The 23,110-nt window shown below is 42.4% G+C and overlaps 1 protein-coding gene across 1 annotated transcript in view; it reads left to right on the top strand.

Annotated features, from left to right (window-relative positions):
* DNAH5 (dynein axonemal heavy chain 5) overlaps positions 1 to 23,110 on the top strand; it is a 315,641-nt gene that overhangs the window by 205,963 nt on the left and 86,568 nt on the right. Inside the window, exons 50-54 of the mRNA XM_065584236.1 lie at positions 5,763 to 5,986; positions 7,902 to 8,100; positions 17,541 to 17,713; positions 21,165 to 21,295; positions 21,911 to 22,064. Of these exons, the coding sequence (XP_065440308.1) occupies positions 5,763 to 5,986; positions 7,902 to 8,100; positions 17,541 to 17,713; positions 21,165 to 21,295; positions 21,911 to 22,064 (881 nt within the window). The remainder of the gene's footprint in view (positions 1 to 5,762; positions 5,987 to 7,901; positions 8,101 to 17,540; positions 17,714 to 21,164; positions 21,296 to 21,910; positions 22,065 to 23,110) is intronic.

The raw sequence follows: 23,110 nt of genomic DNA, 5'->3' as shown, positions 1-23,110 counted from the left end.
CATGTCTCACCACACAGCCCAGGGGCTTTGGTCTTCAACCGAGACCTCTCTCCATATAAATGTCCTAGAACTTCGAGCCATTCGCAATGCGTGCCGTCAATTCCTACCACTGATCAAGAACCAACACGTACGCATAATGACAGACAATATTGCATGCATGTTCTACGTGAACAGGCAGGGGGGAGCTCGATCCCAGTCTCTGTGCACAGAGGCTATGAAACTCTGGAACTGGTGCATTGCGAACAACATCTGGGTATCAGCGGCCTACCTTCCTGGAGTGATGAATACCACAGCGGACAAACTAAGCAGACGTTTCCCGTGGGATCACGAATGGGAATTAAACGAGCACATCATTCGCGACATATTCCGCATTTGGGGCTACCCAGCAATAGACCTCTTTGCAACTGCAAAAAACAAGAAATGTCCCAATTTTTGCTCCAGAGCAGGGCTAGGCAAACATTCCCTGGGAGACGCATTCATGATCCCATGGCACCAAAACTTACTGTATGCGTTTCCCCCGATACCGGTTCTGAACAGGGTCCTGATAAAAATACGAACAGATGGAGCCAAAGTGATCCTAATTGCCCCATCATGGCCCAGACAGCCCTGGTTTCCGTTTCTCTCCAAAATGTCCATTCGACCACCAATCCCCTTGCCTCTCATTCCGAACCTCCTATCACAACAACACGGCCGTTTTCTCCACCCCAACTTATCCATGCCCCACCTCAAAGCATGGTTCCTACATGGTTCTCCCAAAATGAACTAGATTGTTCTGAACAAGTTCAAAGAGTGCTCCTGCATAGCAGAACACAATCTACTCGCACCACCTATCTATGTAAGTGGAAACGATTCACACACTGGTGTTCAACTAAACAACTTAGTCCCACGTCAGCACCTCTTCCGCTCATACTTGACTATCTATTGGACCTTAAGCAATCCGGCCTTTCTTCCAGTTCCATCAGGGTCCATTTAGCTGCTATTACAACTTTTCATGACAAAATTGAGGGTACTTCCGTATTTGCTCATCCTATCACCAAGCGCTTCCTCAAGGGACTCCAAACGCTATACCCAGACATAAAACCACCCACCACCCCGTGGGACCTTCATCTAGTTCTCTCTTGCCTAACCCAACAACCATTTGAACCCCTAGCCACGTGTTCCCTTTTACACCTTTCGATGAAAACAGCATTTTTAGTGGCAATTACCTCCGCCAGGCGGGCAGGAGAAATAGCAGCTCTTATGGCAGACCCACCATATACGATATTTTTCAAAGACAAGGTTACCCTCAGGTTACACCCCAATTTTCTTCCTAAAGTACACTCCTCGTTCCACATTAATGAGCCGATTCACTTACCAACCTTTTTCCCGAAGCCACATGCGAACTCGTTCGAAGCCTCAATGCATACACTAGATGTACGCAGGGCCTTGTCCTTCTATTTGGATAGAACCAAACCTTTTAGAAATTCTTCCAGACTTTTTGTTTCCATCGCGGAGCGTTCCAGAGGTACACCTATTTCTACCCAGAGACTTTCGAACTGGATTTCTCAGTGCATCCGGTTGTGCTATCAGATGAAGACAGTTACACCTCCAGACGGCATCAGAACACACTCCACTAGATCTATGGCTGCCTCTGTAGCATTCTTACGCAAAGTTCCCCTGGCTGATATCTGTAAAGCAGCTACCTGGTCCTCTGAGCACACTTTTGTTAAACACTATGCCCTTACTCAAGGCCCTCTATATGATATACGTTTGGGCAGGGCTGTACTATCAACGGCGTTCCTATCAGATCCGAAGTCCCTACCTCCTTAAGATACACGGCTTTTAAGTCACCTAGAGTGGAGCACCCACAGGGACATCTCTCTCTCGAAGAGGAGGTTACTCACCCTGTGCAGTAACTGACGTTCTTCGAGATGAGTGTCCCTGTGGGTGCTCCACTACCCACCCTCCTCCCCTCTACTTCGGAGTTGGGGTAGCCTCCGTTGTAGAGAAGGAACTGAGGAGACCGGCCACGCATGCGCACTATTATCCTAGACTCACTGCGGGGGGCAGCCTCTGCGCATATGTGGCCAGTACGAGTACTGCTACGAAAAGTCTCCGAGTGAAGGCGCAGGGACGCACCAACACCTAGAGTGGAGCACCCACAGGGACACTCATCTCGAAGAACGTCAGTTACTGCACAGGGTGAGTAACCTCCTCTTCAGGACAAATGGCCTTTCACAGAAATGACCTTCCATATCACTCTTTTGGGGCTAAGGGCTGTCAGGAGTGCCTGTGCACACTTTCTGCCTTTCATCAAAAACAACACACAAAGGTCATGATGGACTTAATGTGACCTGTATGTTTTGTATAAATCGCCAAGGGGCTGCCAGATCTCCCTCCCTCTACAAGACAGCACTCAAACTTTGGAATTGATGCACCCATCACAATGTGCTCATCTCAGCTGTCTATCTACCAGGGATACAGAACGTGATGGCTGACAGTCTCAGCTGAAATTTTCTCATGACAATGAGTGTGTACTGAATTCAGAAGTGCTTCAAGATATAGCCGCCCTTTGGGGAATCCTGACTATGGATCTCTTCACTGCTGAACAGAACAAGAAAGGTCCTTCTTACTGCTCCAGGGCTGGCCTGGGGAAACATTCACTGGCAGTTGCCCTCATCTTCCCATGGGACAGGGCCCACTTGTATGTCTTTTCCCAGTTTCCTACTCTATCCAAGATTCTGTTGAAAATTCAACAAAACAAAGCGAGAATTATTCTGATTGCTCCTCTTGGCCATGACAAGTCTGGCTCCCTTACCTCACACAGATGGCAATATGCCCTCCTGTTTCTCTTCAGCCCATTCCTCACCTGCTCTCTCAAAGCAATGGGTTGACCCTTAACCCCAACCTGCAGGTCCTCCGCCTCCGAGCTTGGCTCCTTCTTAGTTCCAAGGCTTAGAGGCAGATTGCTCTGTCAAGCTGAAAGACGTGTTGCAACACAACCAAAAGCTAACCACTCGACATACTTATCTACAAAATGGAAACAACTCCAAGTTTGTGTCATTCCAAACACACAGACCCAACCTCATCTTTCCTCCCTCTGTTTTTGCACTACATTTTAAACTCTCACTCAGCTCCCTTAAGGTACATCTCACGGCGAAAACGGCTTCCCAGTTGGTGTTTGCTCACCCACTAATGTGTAGATTCTTTAAAGGCATTGGAAGAAGAAGAACAGGAGGACTTGTGGCACCTTAGAGACTAACAAATTTATTAGAGCATAAGCTTTCGTGGGGCTGTAGTCCACGAAAGCTTATGCTCTAATAAATTTGTTAGTCTCTAAGGTGCCACAAGTCCTCCTGTTCTTCTTTTTGCGGATACAGACTAACACGGCTGCTACTCTGAAACCTTCTAAAGGCATTGGGACTCTCTTCCCGCATGTGACACCACCCGCTCCAGCCTGGGACTTTAACCTAGTTCTCAGGGCTTTGACTAGACCTCCCTCCGAGTCCAGGGCAACTTGTTCTCTCTTACCCCTGTCCATGAAGACAGCATTTCTAATTGCCATCACCTCAGCTAGGCACGTAGGAGAAATAGCGGCCCTGGTGGCACATCCATCATTCACAGTCTTTTTTTTTTTTTTTTTTTTTTTAAGACAAAGTAACTCCAAGGCCATATCCCAAGTTTCTCCCTACTTTCGCTGCACTTTCCATATGAATCAACAGATCCATCTCCCTGTTTTTTCCCAAAACCACATTATGACAACTGGGAGACAATTGTGCATATGCTAGATATTAGAAGGACATTAGCATTCTACTTGGACAGGACTAAAGACTTCAGGAAATCCCCTAAACTCTTCCTTTCATCCACAGAAAGATACAAAAGCTCTGTGATATCCGCTCATAGACTATCCAAATGGGTCTCTGGTTGCATTAATCAACTTATCAAGGGTGCAACTTGCTTCCATCCAGAGTCCATACACACTCCACGAGGTCCGTTTCTACCTCAATCACATTCCGTAGGGATACCCTTATCTCAGCAATCTATAGAGCGATGACTTGGGCCTCTGCCCATACTTTCGCAGAACATTATGCGATCACTGAAGATTTGGCCACTGACTCCATCTTTGACTCCACAGTACTCTTTGTAGTAAAAGACTCCACTCCGAAGTCCCAGCCTCTAGTGGTGGATACTGCTCAGGAGTCAGCTACAGTGGAGCACCCATAGGGACACTACTCAAAGAAGAAGAGGAAGTTACTCACCTTGTGCAGTAACGATGGTTCTTTGAGATGTGTGCCCCTAGGAGTGCTTCACAACCCGCACCCTCCCTTCTACTTCGGAGTTCTCAATAGGGCTCTGCGGTAGAGAAGGAAGTGAGGGGGGGTTGCCCGTGCAGTGCTAAATAGCCTCGAGGCAGACCAGGAGGGAGGGCGTGAGGGCACATGCGCGGGCTCAATGGACACGGCTACCAAAAATCTCCTATTAGAGGCGCAGGGGCGCACATACACCTACAGTGGAGCACCCATAGGGACACACTCCTCGAAGAACCATCATTACTGCACAAAGCGAGTAACTTCCTCTTCTTGCTTCTCTGCCCCTTCCCCCCAGAGCCCAGCTGGGGAGCCAGACACTCACCCCCACCCCAGAGACCAGCTGTGGGTCCCCCGGCCCAGACACTTACACCCTCTACCCCTTAGAGCCCAGCTGCAGCTCCCCACCCCGGCCCAGACACTCACAGACCCTACCCTCCCAGGGATCCAGAGGGAGAAACAACCTGATGCAGGGTCCCAGGCTTGCACAGAGTTTCCTGAGTGCTGCCTCCTTCCTTCAGGGTATGCTGGGAACTACAGCTGCTGGGAACCCTCCAGTTCCCTCCCTCTCCCCCCAGCCTTGCCTTCTATTTATGAGCTGGGCTCTGCTGGATCCAGCAGCCCCTAGTGGTGGCCAACATCTCTGCAGCCCATTTCTATGTGGGGAAAAAAGGAAATTCTGAGTGCCCAACATTAATTTCTGCAAAATTCTGCATTGTGCAGTGATGCAGAATTCCCCCAGGAGTAAACTGTGAGTAACGTTAGCACAAAATCAAAATGGTGTCCATTTTTAAATGGACTTTCTGAGGTAAAATTTGACCCAAAACTAAGGCCTTGAACAAGTGTCATTTTTTACAAAACCCAAGAGAGTAGAGAGGTTTCCATCATTTAGCCCCTTAACATTTTCAGTGGAAACTATATTTTTCTTGTTGAAAAATCCAAATCGAGTCTCTGCTCAGGTTTGACTTGGAATGTTCCAACTCAACGTGAAGTTCACCAACTGATTTATAAACTCAAGAAAATAGTCTTACAATGGAACATCTAGATCCAAGATTCTGAGGCTGGCACCAAAGTTGTCCCTGGAAAATCTGCACGCTCCACAGTTACATATGAAAATACAGGATTTCTGTGCACATTTGTTGCATGTGCAGGTGCTACATGTTTACACTGCTGTACACATCTGCAAAAATTTTGCAGAAATAACTTTGACCCTGGACTTAAAATAATTGGTGTCTGGTCCTTAGCGTATTGCTCCCAATACAGCCCAAGAGGTGCATTTTATAGCTTAGCTAGGCTGCAGCATTTTGGTTTATTTCAGGGGACATGAGGTGAAGCTGCAAAGAGTATTGCTGTCTTACATGTATAGGTTGTCTGTGCCTGGAGTTATTCAGGAATAGCTGTTCCAGAATAGCTCCATGTGTAGACGAGCCTTATTTTGGTAATTCCCCTTCAAACCATCAATTTTGCTTTGCGCAGGTGTGATTGGCATAGGGCATTATTGTAGTCAGCGGGGCTTCTCAGAAGAGGTGAGAAGATCAGTAGCCAAATTGGTGCCACTGACACGCAGGTTATGGCAGATGACCAAGATCAAAATGTTACCCACTCCAGCCAAGTTCCATTATGTCTTCAATCTACGAGATCTCTCAAGGATTTGGCAGGGGATGCTAAATACCGTATCGGAAGTAATCAGTGAACCTAATGTAAGTAACATACAGCTTTCTTTCATGAAGTTAGCATTTTAAGTAGCAATGGGATGAAGACTATAACTGATTCTTTGGTGGTTCAGTATAAAGTAGGAAGCCTCTGTCTCTACTTGTTATCACTTTTCTTATTAAATTGTAAGCTCTTCAGTGGTTTTGTTCTGTGTTTGTACTCTGTCTAGGACAGTAGAATCCTGTTCCATATCTGGGACGCCACGGTGCTTCCTCAATACAAATAATAAATAATAAGCATCAGTGATGAAACAATACTGTGATACTGAAGGCTAAATTGCTAAGTTGCCAAAGGATTTTATGGACATACAATGTAGCAAAAGAACAGAAACCAGTTTGTTACACTGTCTGCATCAGTTTTGTGGTCTGTTTTACTTACTGATAAATGTTAACTTATTTCAATTTTTAAAATTCTGGAGAAAAATCAAGCTTTTTAAAATATTCAATTTTATAAACATACATAGCAGCAAGCTATTCAGTGTATTAATGACAAATAATTTTGTTCTTAAGGTATAGGATGCCTTGAGGTTTTCAAACCATGTAATTGGCCGAAAGCTGATTTTTGGCTTAAAGCTATAAGGATATGTCTATACTTCAGTCTGAGGTGTAGTTGCAGCATGGGCAGACATACCCATGCTAGCTTTATCTGTACTCGCACAGCTAAACATAGCAGTGGAGAAACAGCAGCACAAGCGTCTGCATGGGATAGCAATGCCTGTAAATACCTGGGATCCCCAATATGCTTGTCCAGCCCCATCTGAAGGCTGTACCAGCACACCTATCCTTTTATTTCTAGCTGTGCTAGTGTGCGTACAACGAACATGGGTATGTCTACCCATGCTGCAGTCATGCCCAAGATTGCAGCACAGACATATCTTAAATGGAAGAGGGAATAACACTGGACTGTAACAAGTCTTTCTGTATTTCATTACTGTACGTTCCACACTCCTTGTGAAAAATAAGATACTTGACGTAAATATTTCCCTCTGAATTTTTCAATTTTCCTTTCGAAAAGTCAATTTTCTTTAATACTGAAATATAAAGTTGAGTCTTCAATGCAGTGCAGATGAATCATTATCCAACCATCTCCACTGATGGTGCTGTCAGAAGTAGCATATAAAAGTGTGAACACCAGCTTATGAACGAACACGTATGATTTGTGAGTGGGAAATAGATCTGTTAGCAAACTGGGTAGTCAGCTATTGAATTTGCTTGTAAAAATATGTTTGGCATTCATAAAGTCTGGTTTTGGCCATGCAATAATTGGACACATAATTATGTAGTTTGGGAGGCTAGACTGAGGCTTCATCTAATACTTTGTCCTGAATGTGAAGTGTCTCTTTTTTTTGTAAACTGGACATACACTTAAGCTGAGATGAAGCTGAATCAAAGTCTGACAAAGAATACTATTTCAGCTTCCCTTGTAAGGAGTAAAGCATTACTTTGTATTGTCTAGAGGTAACGCGATACTGTACGGAACAATAGTGACAAAACTCTAACCTTGCTGAGATATGGCTGTGAAGAGCACAAGTTCCTCTGTTCAGGGCCAGCTCTGACTTTTTTGCCGCCCCAAGCAAAAAAAAAAAAAAAAAAAACCACGGTGCAGGGTGGCCGGACCCGGAGGCAAAGCCAAACCCCGCCCCCCCAACAACAAAAAAACCCGCGCAGGGCGGCTGGACCCGGAGGCAAAGCAAAAAAAAAAACCACCCCAGGGCAGCCGGACCTGGAGGCAAAGCAAAAAAAATAATAATAAAAAAATAGGGCAGCCGTGCCGCCCTAAGCTTGGACGGAATGCTGCCCCTTAGAATCTGCCGCCCCAAGCACGAGCTTGCTTGGCTGGTGCCTGGAGCCGGTCATGCTCTGTTACAAACTTAATGAATTGAGATTTTTGTTTTGTGAACAGGTGTTGATAAAGTTGTGGAAGCATGAATGTAAGTGTGTTATTGCTGATCGTTTCACAACCCCAGCGGATGTAGATTGGTTTGATACAGCTTTGGCAAAATTGGTTGAGGAGGAGTTCGGTGAAGAGAAAAAGGCTTTAGTGGATTCGGAAACTGATGCTTACTTTGTTGACTTCTTAAGGGATCCACCTGAAGCAACAGGTAACTACAGAAACTTGATGCAAGAAGAGATAATGGTGTTCTGGTAATTTATCACAATGGGTGTGGGGAGGGAAATATACAGTAAATGCTTATGCAGAAAAGACTTCAGAATGCATATTATAAACACCCTTCAGTGCCTAGCCAGCTCTTCTGGTTAGTTCACAGGGCCATGGTCCCAACTCTTGTCTATCCTTTTTGTGGTAGCTAATGTTGCCAGTTGCATTTATGCCCAGCGCCCATGTAGGGATAGAAGTGGAGAGCAGATAATCTGTATAATGGCTGGGCATAATCTGGCACATGGGGTCTGTTGCAAGCATAATGCTATAATGGTGCAATCCAGAAGGATGTTCTGTAACATGAGTCCAGTATATAGTAACCACTGATGATTGCAATACTTGAACTAAAACTGTATAAATAGTTATTACACTTACTAACCTCTATCCCGCCCCCCAACTAGTACACAAAAAAGCCCAATTTTGACTAATCCATTAATGTCAGGTAAATGTAATTTACCTGCAACCATTACTGATGTGTGTGGCCTTCAGTGTTTTCTTGTTACATTACTAATGACTCCTATTAAATTGTCCTTTTCACTTGTTGCATAGTCTCTCCTACGTGTTTCAAATCAAAATAACATTTTACATCTTATTTACACAATAGTTATTTTGGTATTTGTATTATTTATAAAATACCTATTTTCTTTCACTTGCTTTGTTCATTTTTTCTCTTGCAAGAAAAGTTATGCATAATGAAGGCCTATTCATTAGGTACTATTTTGTAAGGAAGCTAAATTGCTTTACAGTGCAATTGAAGTAGTTCAAAAATGGGCAAATGATACAATTTTGTGTTCTGTTTCATTGTGTTGTATGAATTGCTTTGGTTTTGGGAAAGGCCATTATTAAACTATTTTGAGGTCAGTCAGCTACTCCCCTCCTCATAAATGATGGATACATAGAGGTACCACAATGACTAGAATAAACCAAGTAATGCTCTGAACCAATGCTGGAAAACAGACTCCTAAATGATATGGCAGGTGAGAGCAATAAGGAAGAATTGTGCAGAAAAATGTATGAAAGGAGTAGAAAATATAGACCCTGATTTAGGAAAGTGCTCAAACATGTGCTTAAATATTTTGTTGTATTGGGAACACAAAACACAGGGAATAGATGAAGAATGAGCAAGAAAGAAAAAAAAATATGTAGTAGAGTACAAGAGATGGATTTTGATTTGTACATTTAACTTATTAATTATGATAGTGCCTGATGGCCAACCAAGAATGGGGCACCATTTTGCTATACATTTTGTGGTAGACAGTCCTTGCCTTGACACTTGTTTTTGCATCAGCATACATTGTATGCAAGCTGAAAACTTGTACTTCTTTGAGTGCTGGTACCTGTGTGTATTACACTGTGAGTACACATGAGCACAGAGTCAGAGAATTCTTGAAAGCCGTGTCTGTTGGGTCATGCATGCGCTGTTGCCGTCCTCTTGCCTCCAATTGAGGAGATAAAGGGCAGAGTGGACTGACCGCCTCTATAGTTCCTTCTTATCACTGCATGACCTGGGTTGGAACCTCCAGTGTCTAGAGTTTCATCTTCCTTTAGTTTTGGATCTGTACATACATATGTATATATTTTTTAAATTGGACAAGGTACAAGTCATCCCCATTGCCTCCAACTGGCCCAGACAGTTCTTGTTCCCGAGTCTCATACATATGTTATCTTGTTCCTGAGTCTCATACACATGTTATCTTGGTCAATGATCAACATTCAGTCCTTTTCCAATCTCATGACCCAGGGAAAAGACAGAATCAAGCATCTTAACCCCCAAGCACTCCATCTCAGGGTGAGGTGTTTGGATGGATGTCAACTCTCGAACGTTCATGCTCTGAAGCTGTGCAAAGCATCCTTACTAACAGTAGAAAAGATTCCACTAGAATATTCTACTTAGTCAAGTGGAAGTGTTTCTTTGTCTGAGCACAACAGAAACCCATGAGTTGTGGGTATTCCCCTTATTCTGGACAATCTTCTTTCTCTCAGAACAGCTGGGATCCACCTGGCACCAGTGAATGTGTACCACTCATCTTCTCATGATTATTCAATTTTTGCTCACTTACCGACTACTAGATTCTGAAAGGTCTAATCAGAGCCTTTCTGTCAGTAAGGAAATCTGCTCCTCAATGGGACTTAAACCTTATTCTTTTGGTGCTCTCTTAACCTCCTTTTGAACTACTAGCTACATGTTTCATTTCTCTTCTGTCCATGAAGGTTACATTCCTGATAGCCATCAACTCAGCCAGGAGGGTGGGTGAGCTTGGAGCATTGATGATGGATCTGCCTGACACCATATTCCATAGAGACAAGGTGTCATCGCATTTACATCCGAAGTTAACCCACAAAGTAGTTTCAGAGTTTCACTTATACCAGTCACTTCACTTGTGTTTTTTCTGAAACCACACGCATTGGAAGAAGAGAGGAGACCTCATTCCCTCAACATGTGATGAGCCTTAACCTTTTACCTGCGAAAGATAAAGGCAATCAGAAAAACTCCCAGACTGTTTATTGCTGTAGCGGAAAGAGTTCAAGGTCAAGCTATATCCTCTCAGAGGATCTGCAAATGGATCCTCTATCTATCTATCTATCTGTCTCTGCTATCAGCTGTCTAATTGTCCTCCCCCTCATGGGATGAGGGCTCATTCTAGAAGAACACAAGTGATATTAATGGCATCGCTTCAAGAAGTGACATTTGACATTTGCAGAGCAGTTGCATGGAGTTCCATCCACACATTTGTGAGACAATATGATTTAGTATAGGACTCCTCCACTGATGCATCTTTTGGGATGGCCGTACTTCAAATGACTTTTCTGCCTGCATCCTGGCAGCCTCCTCCTTCTTCAGTACTGCTTGTCAGTCACCCAGAGTGGAATACACATAGGGACCAGCAATCAAAGAAGAAGAGAAAGTTACTTGCCGACTGTGTAATAACTGGAGGTTCTTCGAGATATGTGGACCCTGTCTGCCCTCCTTCCCCTCTGCTTCAAAACATTCTTGGATTTATGGTAGAGAAGGAACTGGAGGAGAGGTTGGTCTGCTCAACCCTTAATCTCCTTGATCAGAGGCACGAGGAGAGCGAGTGTGCCTGTGTGGACCAACTGACACTGTTTTCAAGAGTTCTACAATTGCGTGCATGAAGTGCATGAGTACACAGTGGAATACAAATAGGGACCACACATCTCAAAGAACCTCCAGTTACTATAAGGAAAGTAACATTCTCCTTTGTGAAACAAAATGCAAGTAAAGAGAGGAGACTGTAGGACGTAAGGCTATGAAGTGAACATTTAAAATCCTAGTCAAATGGGTCACAAGACTCAGCTTTCTCCCTCAGACCAGGGCCTTAGAAGCAGTGAGGACAGTCAGCTGTTTCCTGCTATATTGGAGTGTAAGAACAGGAATTGAGTTTGGATGTTGCATGGATTTTTTTTAGGCCTGTCGATTAATCACAGTTAATTCCTGCGATTAACTAAAAAAAAAGAATAATGATTAAAAAAATTAATTGTGATTAATCACAGCTTTAATTGCACTGTTAAACAATAGAATACCAATTGAAATTTATTTAAATATTTTTGGATGTTTTTCTACATTTTCAAATATATTGATTTCAATTACAACACAGAATACAAAAACAACAAAGAGTCTGGTGGCACCTTAAAGACTAACAGATTTATTTGGGCATAAGCTTTCGTGAGTAAAAACCTCACTTACTCACGAAAGCTTATGCCCAAATAAATCTGTTAGTCTTTAAGGTGCCACCAGACTCTTTGTTGTTTTTGTAGATACAGACTAACACGGCTACCCCCTGATACTTGACAGAATACAAAGTGTACAGTGCTCACTTTATATTATTTTTATTACAAATGTTTGCACTGTAAAAAATAAAAGAAATAGTATTTTTCAATTCACCTCATACAAGTACTGTAGTGCAATCTCTTTATCATGAAGGTGCAACTTACAAATGTAGATTTTGTTGTTGTTGTTACATAACTGCATTCAAAACCAAAACAATCTAAAACTTTAGAGCCTACAGGTCGTCTCAGTCCTACTTCCTGGTCAGCCAATCGCTAAGAGAAACAAGTTTGTTTACGTTTATGGGAAATAATGCTGCCTGCTTCTTATTTACAGTGTCACCTGAAAGTGAGAATAGGTGTTTGCATGGCACTTTTGTAGCCGTCATTGCAAGGTATTTATGTACCAGATATGCTAAACATTTGTATCCCCCTTCATGCTTTGGCCACCATTCCAGAGGACATGCTTCCATGCTGATGATGCTAGTTACAAAAATAATGCGTTAATTAAATTTGTGACTGAACTCCTTGGGGGGAGAATTGTATGTCTCCTGCTCCGTTTTACCCACATTCTGCCCTATATTTCATGTTATAGCAGTCTTGGATGATGACCGAGCACCCATTGTTCGTTTTAAGAACGCTTTCAATGCAGATTTGACAAAACACAAAAGTTACCAATGCGAAATTTCTAAAGATACAACACTCGACTCAAAGTTTAAGAATCTGAAGTGCCTTCTAAAATCTGAGTGGGATGGGGTGTGGAGCATGCTTTCAAAAGTCTAAAAAGACCAACACTCTGATGCGGAAACTACAGAACCCGAAAATCAACCTTCTGCTGGTGGCATCTTACTCAGATGATGAAAATGAACATTTGTCAGTCTGTACTGCTTTGGATCGTTATGAAGCAGAATCTGTCATCAGCATGGACACGTCCTCTGGAATGGTGGTTGAAGCATGAAGGGACATGAATCTTTAGCACATCTGGCATGTAAATATCTTGCGACGCTGGCTACAACAGTGCCATGCAAACACCTGTTCTGACTTTTAGGTGACATTTTAAACAAGAAGCGGGCAGTATTATCTCCCACAAATGTGAATACACTTGTTTGTCTGAGCGATTGGCTGAACAAGAAGTAGGACTGATTGGACTTGTAGGCTCTAAAGTTTTACATTGTTTTGTTTTTGAATACAGTTATTTTTGTACATAATTCTACATTTGTAAATTCAACTTTTATGATAAAGAGATTGCACTACAGTACTTGTAATGGGGGAATTGAAAAATACTATTTCTTTTTTTTTTTTTACATTGCAAATATTTGTAATAAAAAATAAATATAAAGTGAGCAGTGAACACTTTGTATTCTGTGTTGTTATTGAAATCAATGTATTTGAAAATGTAGAAAACATCCAAAATATTTAAATAAATGGTATTCTATTATTGTTTAGAAGTGCAATTAATCATGCGATTAATCGCAATTACTTCTTTTTAATCGCTTGACAGCCCTAATTTTTTTAAAATAACTGTCTCAATTTCAAAAATCCTCTGCATGAAGTTTCCATATTAATCTGTTACCCATGAACGTCCAGTCACATGATTACTCATTTGTTTCAATCTCTTCTAGGGTGACCAGATGTCCCGATTTTATAAGGACAGTCCCAATTTTTGTTTTTTTTATATAGGCTCCTATTACCCCCCACCCCCGTCCTGATTTTTCACACTTGCTGTCTGGTCACCCTAATCTCTTCATACTGTAACTTCAAAGTACATATCCCTGATAGCAGAGCAAGAGACAGAGTAGATGGGGTATCAGCCACTAGAAAAGGACAGCTGATCACTAATCTGAAAGTAGCTGGCAACCGCTGCATGCCCTGTAGTACGTCAGATATCAGAACAGTTTGAAAACTTCAGAGCATTTTTCTATCCATCATGGGATTGTTCTTCCTTTAAATATCACTGCAGAACGGTCAAGCATATACAGAAAAGAAACGGTTTAAGATTTTATAGGGTTACTCACTTACAAGCAATTCTATGAAAATGACTTTTGCTTTTAATTATCTTATTAATAGTTTCATCAGATGAAACCTGAAATGCTTAATTCAGCATTTCAAGATACGTTTTTTTAAAGTTTGGATATTAATCTGTTACCCAGCATTTTGCATGTTAACATCAAAATTATCAATTAAATGTAATTATTTTTAAGATTGCTGTAAATAAATTACTTTGTGTACACAGAACTAATGTACAATTAAGGATTCATAAATTTGTAGCAGTTTCAAAATTCCCATTGAAATTGAGAGGAGTTCTTGTTTTCATTGCATGCCTGGCAAAGGATGTGTGAACTATTAATGTTAGCAGAGCGCCTCAAGTTTACTTTGCGGACTTCTAGTTTTTGATGAAAAGCTATTTCCTTGATTACATCCATCTTGATAAGAAGTCCTCCCCCCATTATGTACTTGTAAATGACAACACATTTAGACTGCTGTCATTCTAAAAATGAAGAACAGATAAGGTAAATAGAAGTAAATAGACAAATTCAGAGAAGTAAAAATGTCACCCACAGTACTTTTAACACAAATCCCTCATTTCCTGTTACTCTCCTTTGATCATGATCGCTTCATCCTTCTGAACTAATCAGCTTTTTGGAAAAAATAAAATGTTCAGACTTCATCCTTTTCCGCGATTATCGGATGGTTTCTTTAATACAGATATGTATTTTTGAGGTTCTCCTTTTCTCGTATCCTTGTCACAAACTAGAGGCTTTTCTAGAACCATGCACAAGCGAGGACTCTTTCCATCACTACAGTGAGGTCCTCCTTCATATAGGTCTCCCCAAAGAGTTGGTAAATGGGGAGGGATAGCTCAGTGGTTTGAGCATTGGCCTGCCAAACCCAGGGTTGTGAGCTCAATCCTTGAGGGGGCCACTTAGGGATCTGGGGCAAAATCAGTACTTGGTCCTGCTAGTGAAGGCAAGGGGTTAGACTCAATGACCTTTTGGGGTCCCTTCCAGTTCTATGAGATAGGTATATCTCCATATATTATTATTACTCAGACATAGGTTAGGGGTTTGTTACAGGAGTGGGTGGGTGAGATTCTGTGGCCTGCGTTGTACAGGAGGTCAGACTAGGTGATCATAATGGTCCCTTCTGACCTTAAAGTCTATGAGTCTATGGTCTGCACCTCACTGTTCTCACATATATTCGTGTAATTAAAGTAGCCCTATTTGATTACATTAATCTTTGATTTGCCAGTTTATTCAGGCATCACTACATTGACCAGTCTGTATTGGCCCCTCCAGAAAAGTCCTCCTAGGGTTCCAGATTTATTTCAGTGTGTCCAACTGCGTGTAGTCTTTCATTCCATAACCTCAGTTCTACTTTACCAGCTGTCGTATCCAAAAGCACAACACTGGCAGGGGTGAAAGTAACTTAAAGGACTTACTGGTACGCTGGAGTCATGAGTGGGTATGGCCTCAATGGGAAAAGGCGTGGCCTCAATGGGAAGAGGCAGGGCCTTTCGAGATTTAAAGGCCCTGGGGCTCCTGCAGTGGCTGGGAGCCCCAGGGCCTCTAAAGCACTCCAGAGCTACCAGCTGTAGAGGCGGCTGGGAGCCCCGGGGCTCAGGGGCGAATTAAAGGGCCCAGGACTCCAGCCACCATGGAGCTCCGGGCCCTTTAAATCACCACGGGAGCCCTGCCACCGCTACCCTGGGGCGGCAAGGCTCGGGCTACGGCTGGGGTAGTGGTGGCAGGGCTCCAGGAGTGATTTAAAGGACCTGGGGCTCCAGCCACTGCGGGGAGCCTAGACCCTTTAAATCCCCGCCGGAGCCCGGCTCCCAGGGCTCCAGCAGCCGGGCTCGGGCAGGAATTTAAAGGGCCCGGTGCTCCTGCCGCTGTGGGGAGCCCCAGGCCCTTTAAATCACTGCTGGAGCCCTGCCATCGCTGGGGTAGCAGCAGCCGGGCTCCGGCGGGGATTTTAAGGGCTTGGTGCTCCAGCCACTGCGAGGAGCCCCGGAACCTTTAAAGCGCCACCGGAGCTCCGGCAGCAGGGCTTGGGCGGTGCTTTAAAGGGCGCGGAGCTCCCCTCAGGGGCCGGAGCTCTGGGACCTTTAAATCCCCACCCGAGCCTGGCTGCCGGAGCTCCGGCAGTGATTTAAAGGGCCCAGGGCTCCCCACAGCGGCTGGAGCACCGGGCCCTTTAAATCACTGCCGGAGAAGCCGGTCCAGTGCGGCACGGCATACTGGCTCTTGCTGGTATGCCGTACCAGACCGGACCAGCTTACTTTCACCTCTGAACACTGGTTATAAAACTCTTTCGTGATGTAAGGTGCTTGATGACTACAATAGATTAACTCAATGCTGGGACAAGTCACCTGAAGAATGGCAAAGCAGCTGGACTTGATGATGTATGCACAGATCAGATTAAGCATTTTGATCTTGCAATCAAGTTATGGATATTATACCTTCTTATCAATTGCTCATCAACCCTTAGAATACCGAAATTACGGTGATGAGCCCATGTAATTTTTGAGGTAATAGGAAGGTAAGCAGAAGCCTATTGATGCTGCACCCTGTATCTACGAGAAATACCCAATGGTCATAGCGAATTAATGCTTTTCACAGAGAATGTGCCATGGCATTATCTCTCTGAAGTATATAGGATAAAATCCTAAAGTCTGTGGAGTTTTAAGCATGTAATTGAGAGCAGAATTTAGTTGTGTATCATTTTCACTGTCAGCAAGGGATGTGAGGGAATGTGGTAGCGAAATGTGCTATCCACCTCTTTGCACCACATGTATCTGTCCATAATTGATTAATATTAGGATACAAATGAAGATAAACTTTGGCCAGGTGCTTAGTATATGCATGTTTACCTGCATTCACTTTTTCATAGTTACGTTGAGCAGCTGTATTATGTCTTGCCACATAGCAGAGCCTCATGGAAAAACATAACTTAAATTATGGGTGTAGCCTTTCTCTGCCCATGTTGTATGCCTAGGAAAACCGCATAGCTTTTTTTTTTTCAGCTGCTGGTATATGAAGAATTTAAATGTTCTAGATTTAATAAAGAAAGAAGTGGTCCATGCATTTTATTTTAGAGACTTTTTATTGAATTATATATCACACAGTCAATTGTTCTGACCTTTCTACAGTTTAATTTCTGTCTGAGGTAAATAAAATGAGGCGCGTCAACTTAGTTTGCAATGGGCATGTACTTAAACTGCCAATATATCATATTAATAGAGAATACAGCATAATAAATGGGCCCCCTTGTTTATGTGCACGATGTCTGCTTGTTTATAAAATAAACTTACATTCCCAGTGAATACTGCATTAAAAAAAAAAAAAGGTGTGGCATCTGCTACCAGTTATAGTACTTTGTTAAGGTCTCAGTCCTGATGTCATTTAACTCAGATATGATTGATTTTCAGTGGAGTAGGCGCAGGCCCTAAATCATTCAGCCATCCACTTCAGAGGACATAGGAAAGAGGTTGCAAAAATGTGATGGCTGATATCTAGAGCATATCTTTAGGGAAAGAGAAAACTCAGCCCTCCTCAGTAATTTCCACTCTTAACAACTTGTTATCACTTCTTCTCACAGGTGAAGAGCCAGAAGAAACTGTCTTTGATATGCCTAAAATCTATGAGCCAATTGAATCTTTTAATCACCTAAAGGACCGTTTAAATATGTTTCTACAAACATACAACGAGAGCATTCGGGGTGCACGTCTGGACATGGTGTTCTTCAAAGATGCTATGATTCATTTAGTCAAGGTAAGATGAGCACGTTCTCCTCCTCCTGCCTTTTCATGACCAGAAGTTTGACATTATAGAAAATTTTACTTTCTGTAATCATGTGGGATTTCAGTTATTCTGTCAAATAAAGTGGGGGTATAGGCTTGTGTTTTGTTTCTGTTTTAAAGTAATATAACACAAGTCTAGATTTTTGCATAGAAATATAAAGGGCTAGATGTGCATTTAGCCACAGTTCCAAATACCGAGTGGTGAGGCATCCAAAGGAAACACAATTCCTTGGAGCTTCCCTCACCTGAATGGGTAATAGAGCACATCAACTCTCTATAAAATGCATCAAACACACCTTTCCTGTCCCATCTAGCCAGAGAAGTAGAACCATGGTTTTACATACAATGCTTTTCTTTGCCTTTTTCTATTAATTGGGTTGCAGAAAGTAGTATTGCCTTCCCCCACCCTCATCCCTCACTCTGCCCATAATGACAAAACCCACAATTGGGGTAGCACCAAAGCATCTTTGTAGGGAAAAGCAAGGTCAGCCTTACTCAGCCACACAGCCATTTAGAATGGGGGCAAAGTCTAGCTACAAATTTCCACTCCTGATTCACAGTATGCTCTCTTGTTTTGTCAAACCTCAGAACGTGAAACTCATTATACTTACTGCACACAGCTGATTATAATTCAGAGCACAGTGGAACCCAGGATGATGGAAACACAGAAAATTTCTAAACTAAATAGTAATATCACCCTAATTCTTCCTTTGTAAACTGCAAACGTTGTATTTCTCCACTGCACCGTGGGCTCAGCCCTGTTTCTCAGCCATTATTTTAATAAAAGTTGTGGTGAGGTCGTATATTAGATTACTTGAACTAGATTACATTAATTGAAAAAAATGTGGTAAAAAAGTACTAGTAAGTAGTAAGTAAATAAATCTAAATTACACTTGTTGAAATAAAAAAAAACCCAACTTTGATGTGCTGTTGAAAATTGCATTTTTGTGTTTGATTGTTGAAAAATGAATTAAAAAAAATTGGGTAATCTGCAAAAAGTAACTCAGAGCAAATTAGTGAGGTTCTGCTAACAATTTTTAGTCTGGTAAGTAGTGGTGGTAATCCTGTCCGGGTATAAATTTTGGTCCACACCCTTGTACAACAGCATTAACTGTTCGTAAATGTATACATGCATAGATTAAGGCAAAATGGTAACACTGTGATTACTTGCCTGACTTCACAGGCCACTGAACCTTGACCAGTAACTGTGGGATCAAGCCCATAACTTCTGTTTGAGCTATGTCATATCTGTTAGAAAGATATCCAATCTTGACCTAAAGACTTCTATTGACAGAGAGTCAACCAAAACCCTAGGTAAATTGTTCCAATGGCTAATTACCTTCACTTAAAAATGTGAACCTTATTTCTAGTCTGAATTTGCCTAGTTTAAGCATGACAATCTCACTGTGCCTTTTTCTGGTAGGTTAAAGAGCAGAATCTACTGTCAGATGTCTCTTTCTTACATAGGTTCTAATAGACCATCATCAAGTCCCTTCTTCGCCTTAGCCTTCTCTTGGCTAAACTAAATAGATAAAATGTCAGTCTCTTATTATAAGGCATGTTTCTGGATCTCAAATACTTGTATAGCTCTTTTCTGAACCCTTTCCAGCTCAACATTCTTTTAGAAGAGTGGACACAGGAACTGGACATATGATTCCAGTAACAGTTTGCTAATGCTGTATACAGAGGGAATAACTTTCCTACTCCTACTTCATATTACTTTATACATCAGAGGATCCCATTAGTCCCCTTAGCTACAGCATCACGTTGAGAGCAGATGATGAACTCTCAGCAACTGGGCTCCAGAGCCATGGACAAATACGTGACGGCTGCAGAGGATTCCCGTCTGCGGGGCTATTTATTGCTTCCTTGGCTGTTCTCCCAGGCTGGTTGCAACGTACCAGTCAGACCTGTTGGGGGAGGCATTGTCTGCCCCTAACAAACCTGCTGAATGATGGCAAGGAGACGGAGTGAGGATGTGGAGCCTAAGACGGTGCTTTAAAACAGAGCTTTCATCCAGTAACACAAGACAGGGCCCATTGGGGCAAAGACTTGCATCCCCCAGTAATAACCTAGGTTGCAGAGAAGCCCATAGCAAAGCCTATACCTGGCTTTTTAAAAGACAGCTAGGAACCCATCCCTGATCTTCACTGCTGACATTCCTGCTGTGTCTGTCTATGTGAGAATGAGTTCATTTAAAGGAATTCCCCATCCTGCTGAGCAAATCCACCAAACCTAACCCTAGAGTAGATACCACTCTCCTCAGCCCACCTTGTTCACTGCAGGCCCATTATCCTGGTGATCAGTGCAGTCATTTGCATGTAAATTGAAGGAGAATTTGGCTCTTGTCACTAAGGGTACATCTGCACCTCAAACTGGAAGTGTAATTTCCAGCTCGAGGAGACATGCCTGTGTTAGCTCTAATCGAGCTAACGTGCTAAACATAGGTCTCCTCAAGTTGGAAATTCTGCCTCCATCTTGAAGTGTAGATGTACCCTTATGACAGAGCTAGATATGAAGGGAAATGTGGGGCATGATCTGATCACTATTCCTTTGTTTAAAATACATTTAAAATAGCGAGATGGGAAGGAAAAGGAACTCCACTTGTGAAATGTTCTAGCCCAATAATATATAAAAATGCCACTACTACAGTGAAGGTGGTTGATTGTGGAAACAGAGGATTGTGCTTCTTAAAACTGTACAGTACTTAGCTTTATCTATCTAGGTACTTACATGGCATTCATGACCATGGTATGGGGATGTCTCAGAATCATTAATGGATTTTATCATCATGATGCCCAGGGAAGACAGGGCAACAGGAACACCATTTCACAGATGGAAGACCGACTCACAGAGTAGATTAAGTGAGCTGCCCAAAGTTGCACAAAAAGCTTATGGTTGACATGCAAATTGAACCTAGGCTTCCTGTATCCCAGCCCAGGGCTTTGTCCTCTAAACTACCTTTCTTCTCCCCAATGTTTTGAAGTTACTTTAATAGCTCTGTCTGACACTACACCAGTAACTCTGATGACTAATGAGTTACTTTTGATTTACACAAATGAGAAATCAAAATTAATGTTAAATTTACAGTGAACGGTAAGGGAGATATAGAGCATAAGGTTTATATGGTATTACAGGAAATCCTGTAGAAATCTATTCTGACAAGACAACACTGTTATCATATAGTAATATTTAAAGTGGAAACAGCACTTCCTGTACTATAATGGTATGTTGTGTTTACATGTGATCAGTTTCTCATACAAATAAGTTTTCAAAATTAAAGGATTTGTAATTCACAAAATAAAAGTGTGATAATTCTAAGGTTCTCACTAATTCGAAGGTTCCCCTTGCTATGGTGGCTTAAATTGTTCTGGCACAAACATTCCATATATTTAGCAACAAACTGCCATGTTGATCTGTAGATTTCTCGTGTGATTCGCACCCCTCGTGGAAATGCTCTCCTCGTTGGAGTTGGTGGCTCAGGAAAGCAGAGCTTGACTAAACTGGCATCATTCATAGCTGGCTATGCTACATTCCAGATCACTTTAACAAGGTAGGCTGTTGAACAAGATATATTTCAATAACATGTACTCTGATTTCTGGGTTTTGGATTCCTTCTACAAGCAGAGCATATAGTGGCAACCACAGTTGAGAATGGAAACGTGTGCATCCTTAAGAGCTTTTTAAAAATGTTTGCCTTTGTTTTCTGTGCTGAAATACAATGTGTCCTCCCAGTCTGAATGTCTTTCTTAAATAAGCAAAAAATAACAGGTTAATGCCTGAAATTACTGTAATTAAAAGCCTAGAGAAAAATGTTTTTTAATTTAGTTTACTTTGTGCCTTTGAGAGTGTGTTTTGTGCGGTTGGTTTGTTTGCCATGCACCATTAATCCCTTTTGTGTTTGAGTGGGTCTTTAAGAGTCACAGAGAAAGGGGTCAACATTTACCTCTTTTAAAAAAAGAAATGATGACAAAATTACAAATTGGGTATGTTTATTTAAATTGAGACTTAAAATGGGCTGTGGCTCTTTAACCACTCTAAATGGATATTCTTGAGCATAATTACATAGTTTGTGCATTGAATGCAAAGATATTTTTGCTGGGCACATTTGTTTACCAACATCCCCATTTAAAAGTTTTGAGTGGCAACATAACTGTTTTTTCTCTAGATCATACAACACTTCAAACCTGATGGAAGACCTGAAGCTCTTGTACAGGACAGCAGGGCTACAAGGAAAGGGCATCAGCTTCATTTTTACAGATAATGAGATCAAAGATGAGTCTTTCTTAGAATACCTGAATAATGTTTTATCATCTGGAGAGGTACAATTTTTACTTTCTTGTTTCTTTCATCCTTTTTGGTTTTGTAATCAGGGAGCAGAGAGAGGGCCTGATTATGGGTAGCTTGATTCATGTGAGTAGTCTCTTAGACATCATGGCAGCAGTTTTACAAATGCAGTCTCAAGTGATATGCGGCACTGGAATCTTAATACAAATTGGTCATCTCTCCATCACAGAATCTGACTGTGTGGTGAGGCAAAGCTGTAGCAGCCCTCAGTGGTGAAAGAACAGGTTAAGGACTATTTAGAAAACATGGACATGCACCAGAACATAGGCCCGGATCTAATGCATCTGAGGGTGCTGAGAGATTGGCTGATGTGATTGCAGAGCCATTGGCCATTATCTTTGAAAACTTGTGGTGATCAGGGGAGGTCCCGGACGATTGGAAAAAGGCAAATAAAGTGCCCATCTTTAAAAAAGGGAAGAAGGAGAATCTGGGGAACTACAGACCGCTCAGCCTCACCTCAGTCCCTGGAAAAATCATGGAGCAGGTCCTCAAGGAATCCATTTTGAAGCACTTGGAGGAGAGGAAGGTGATCAGGAACAGTCAACGTGGATTCACCAAGAGCAAGTCATGCCTGACCAACCTGATTGCCTTCTATGATGAGATAACTGGCTCTGTGGATACAGGGAAAGCGGTGGACGTGATATACCTTGACTTTAGCAAAGCTTTTGTTACAGTTTCTCACAGTGTTCTTGCCAGCAAGTTAAAAAAGTATGGATTGGATGAATGGACTATAAGGTGGATAGAAATCTGGCTAGATCGTCTGTCTCAATGTGTAGTGATCAACGGCTTGATGTCTAGTTGGCAGCCAGTATCAAGTAGAGTGCCCCAGGGGTCTGTCCTGGGGCTGTTTTTTTTCAACATCTTCATTAATGATCTGGATGATGGGATGGATTGCACCCTCAGAAAGTTCACGGATGACGCTAAGCTGGGGGGAGAAGTGGATACGCCGGAGGGTAGGGATAGGGTCTAGAGTGACATAGACAAATTGGAGGATTGGGCCAAAAGAAATCTGATGAGGTTC

This window comes from Chrysemys picta, chromosome 2 (assembly GCF_011386835.1).
Source record: "Chrysemys picta bellii isolate R12L10 chromosome 2, ASM1138683v2, whole genome shotgun sequence".
Classification (NCBI taxonomy): domain Eukaryota; kingdom Metazoa; phylum Chordata; order Testudines; family Emydidae; genus Chrysemys; species Chrysemys picta.
Note: the sequence above shows the minus strand (reverse complement) of the source record. Positions and strands in the feature narration are given on the sequence as shown.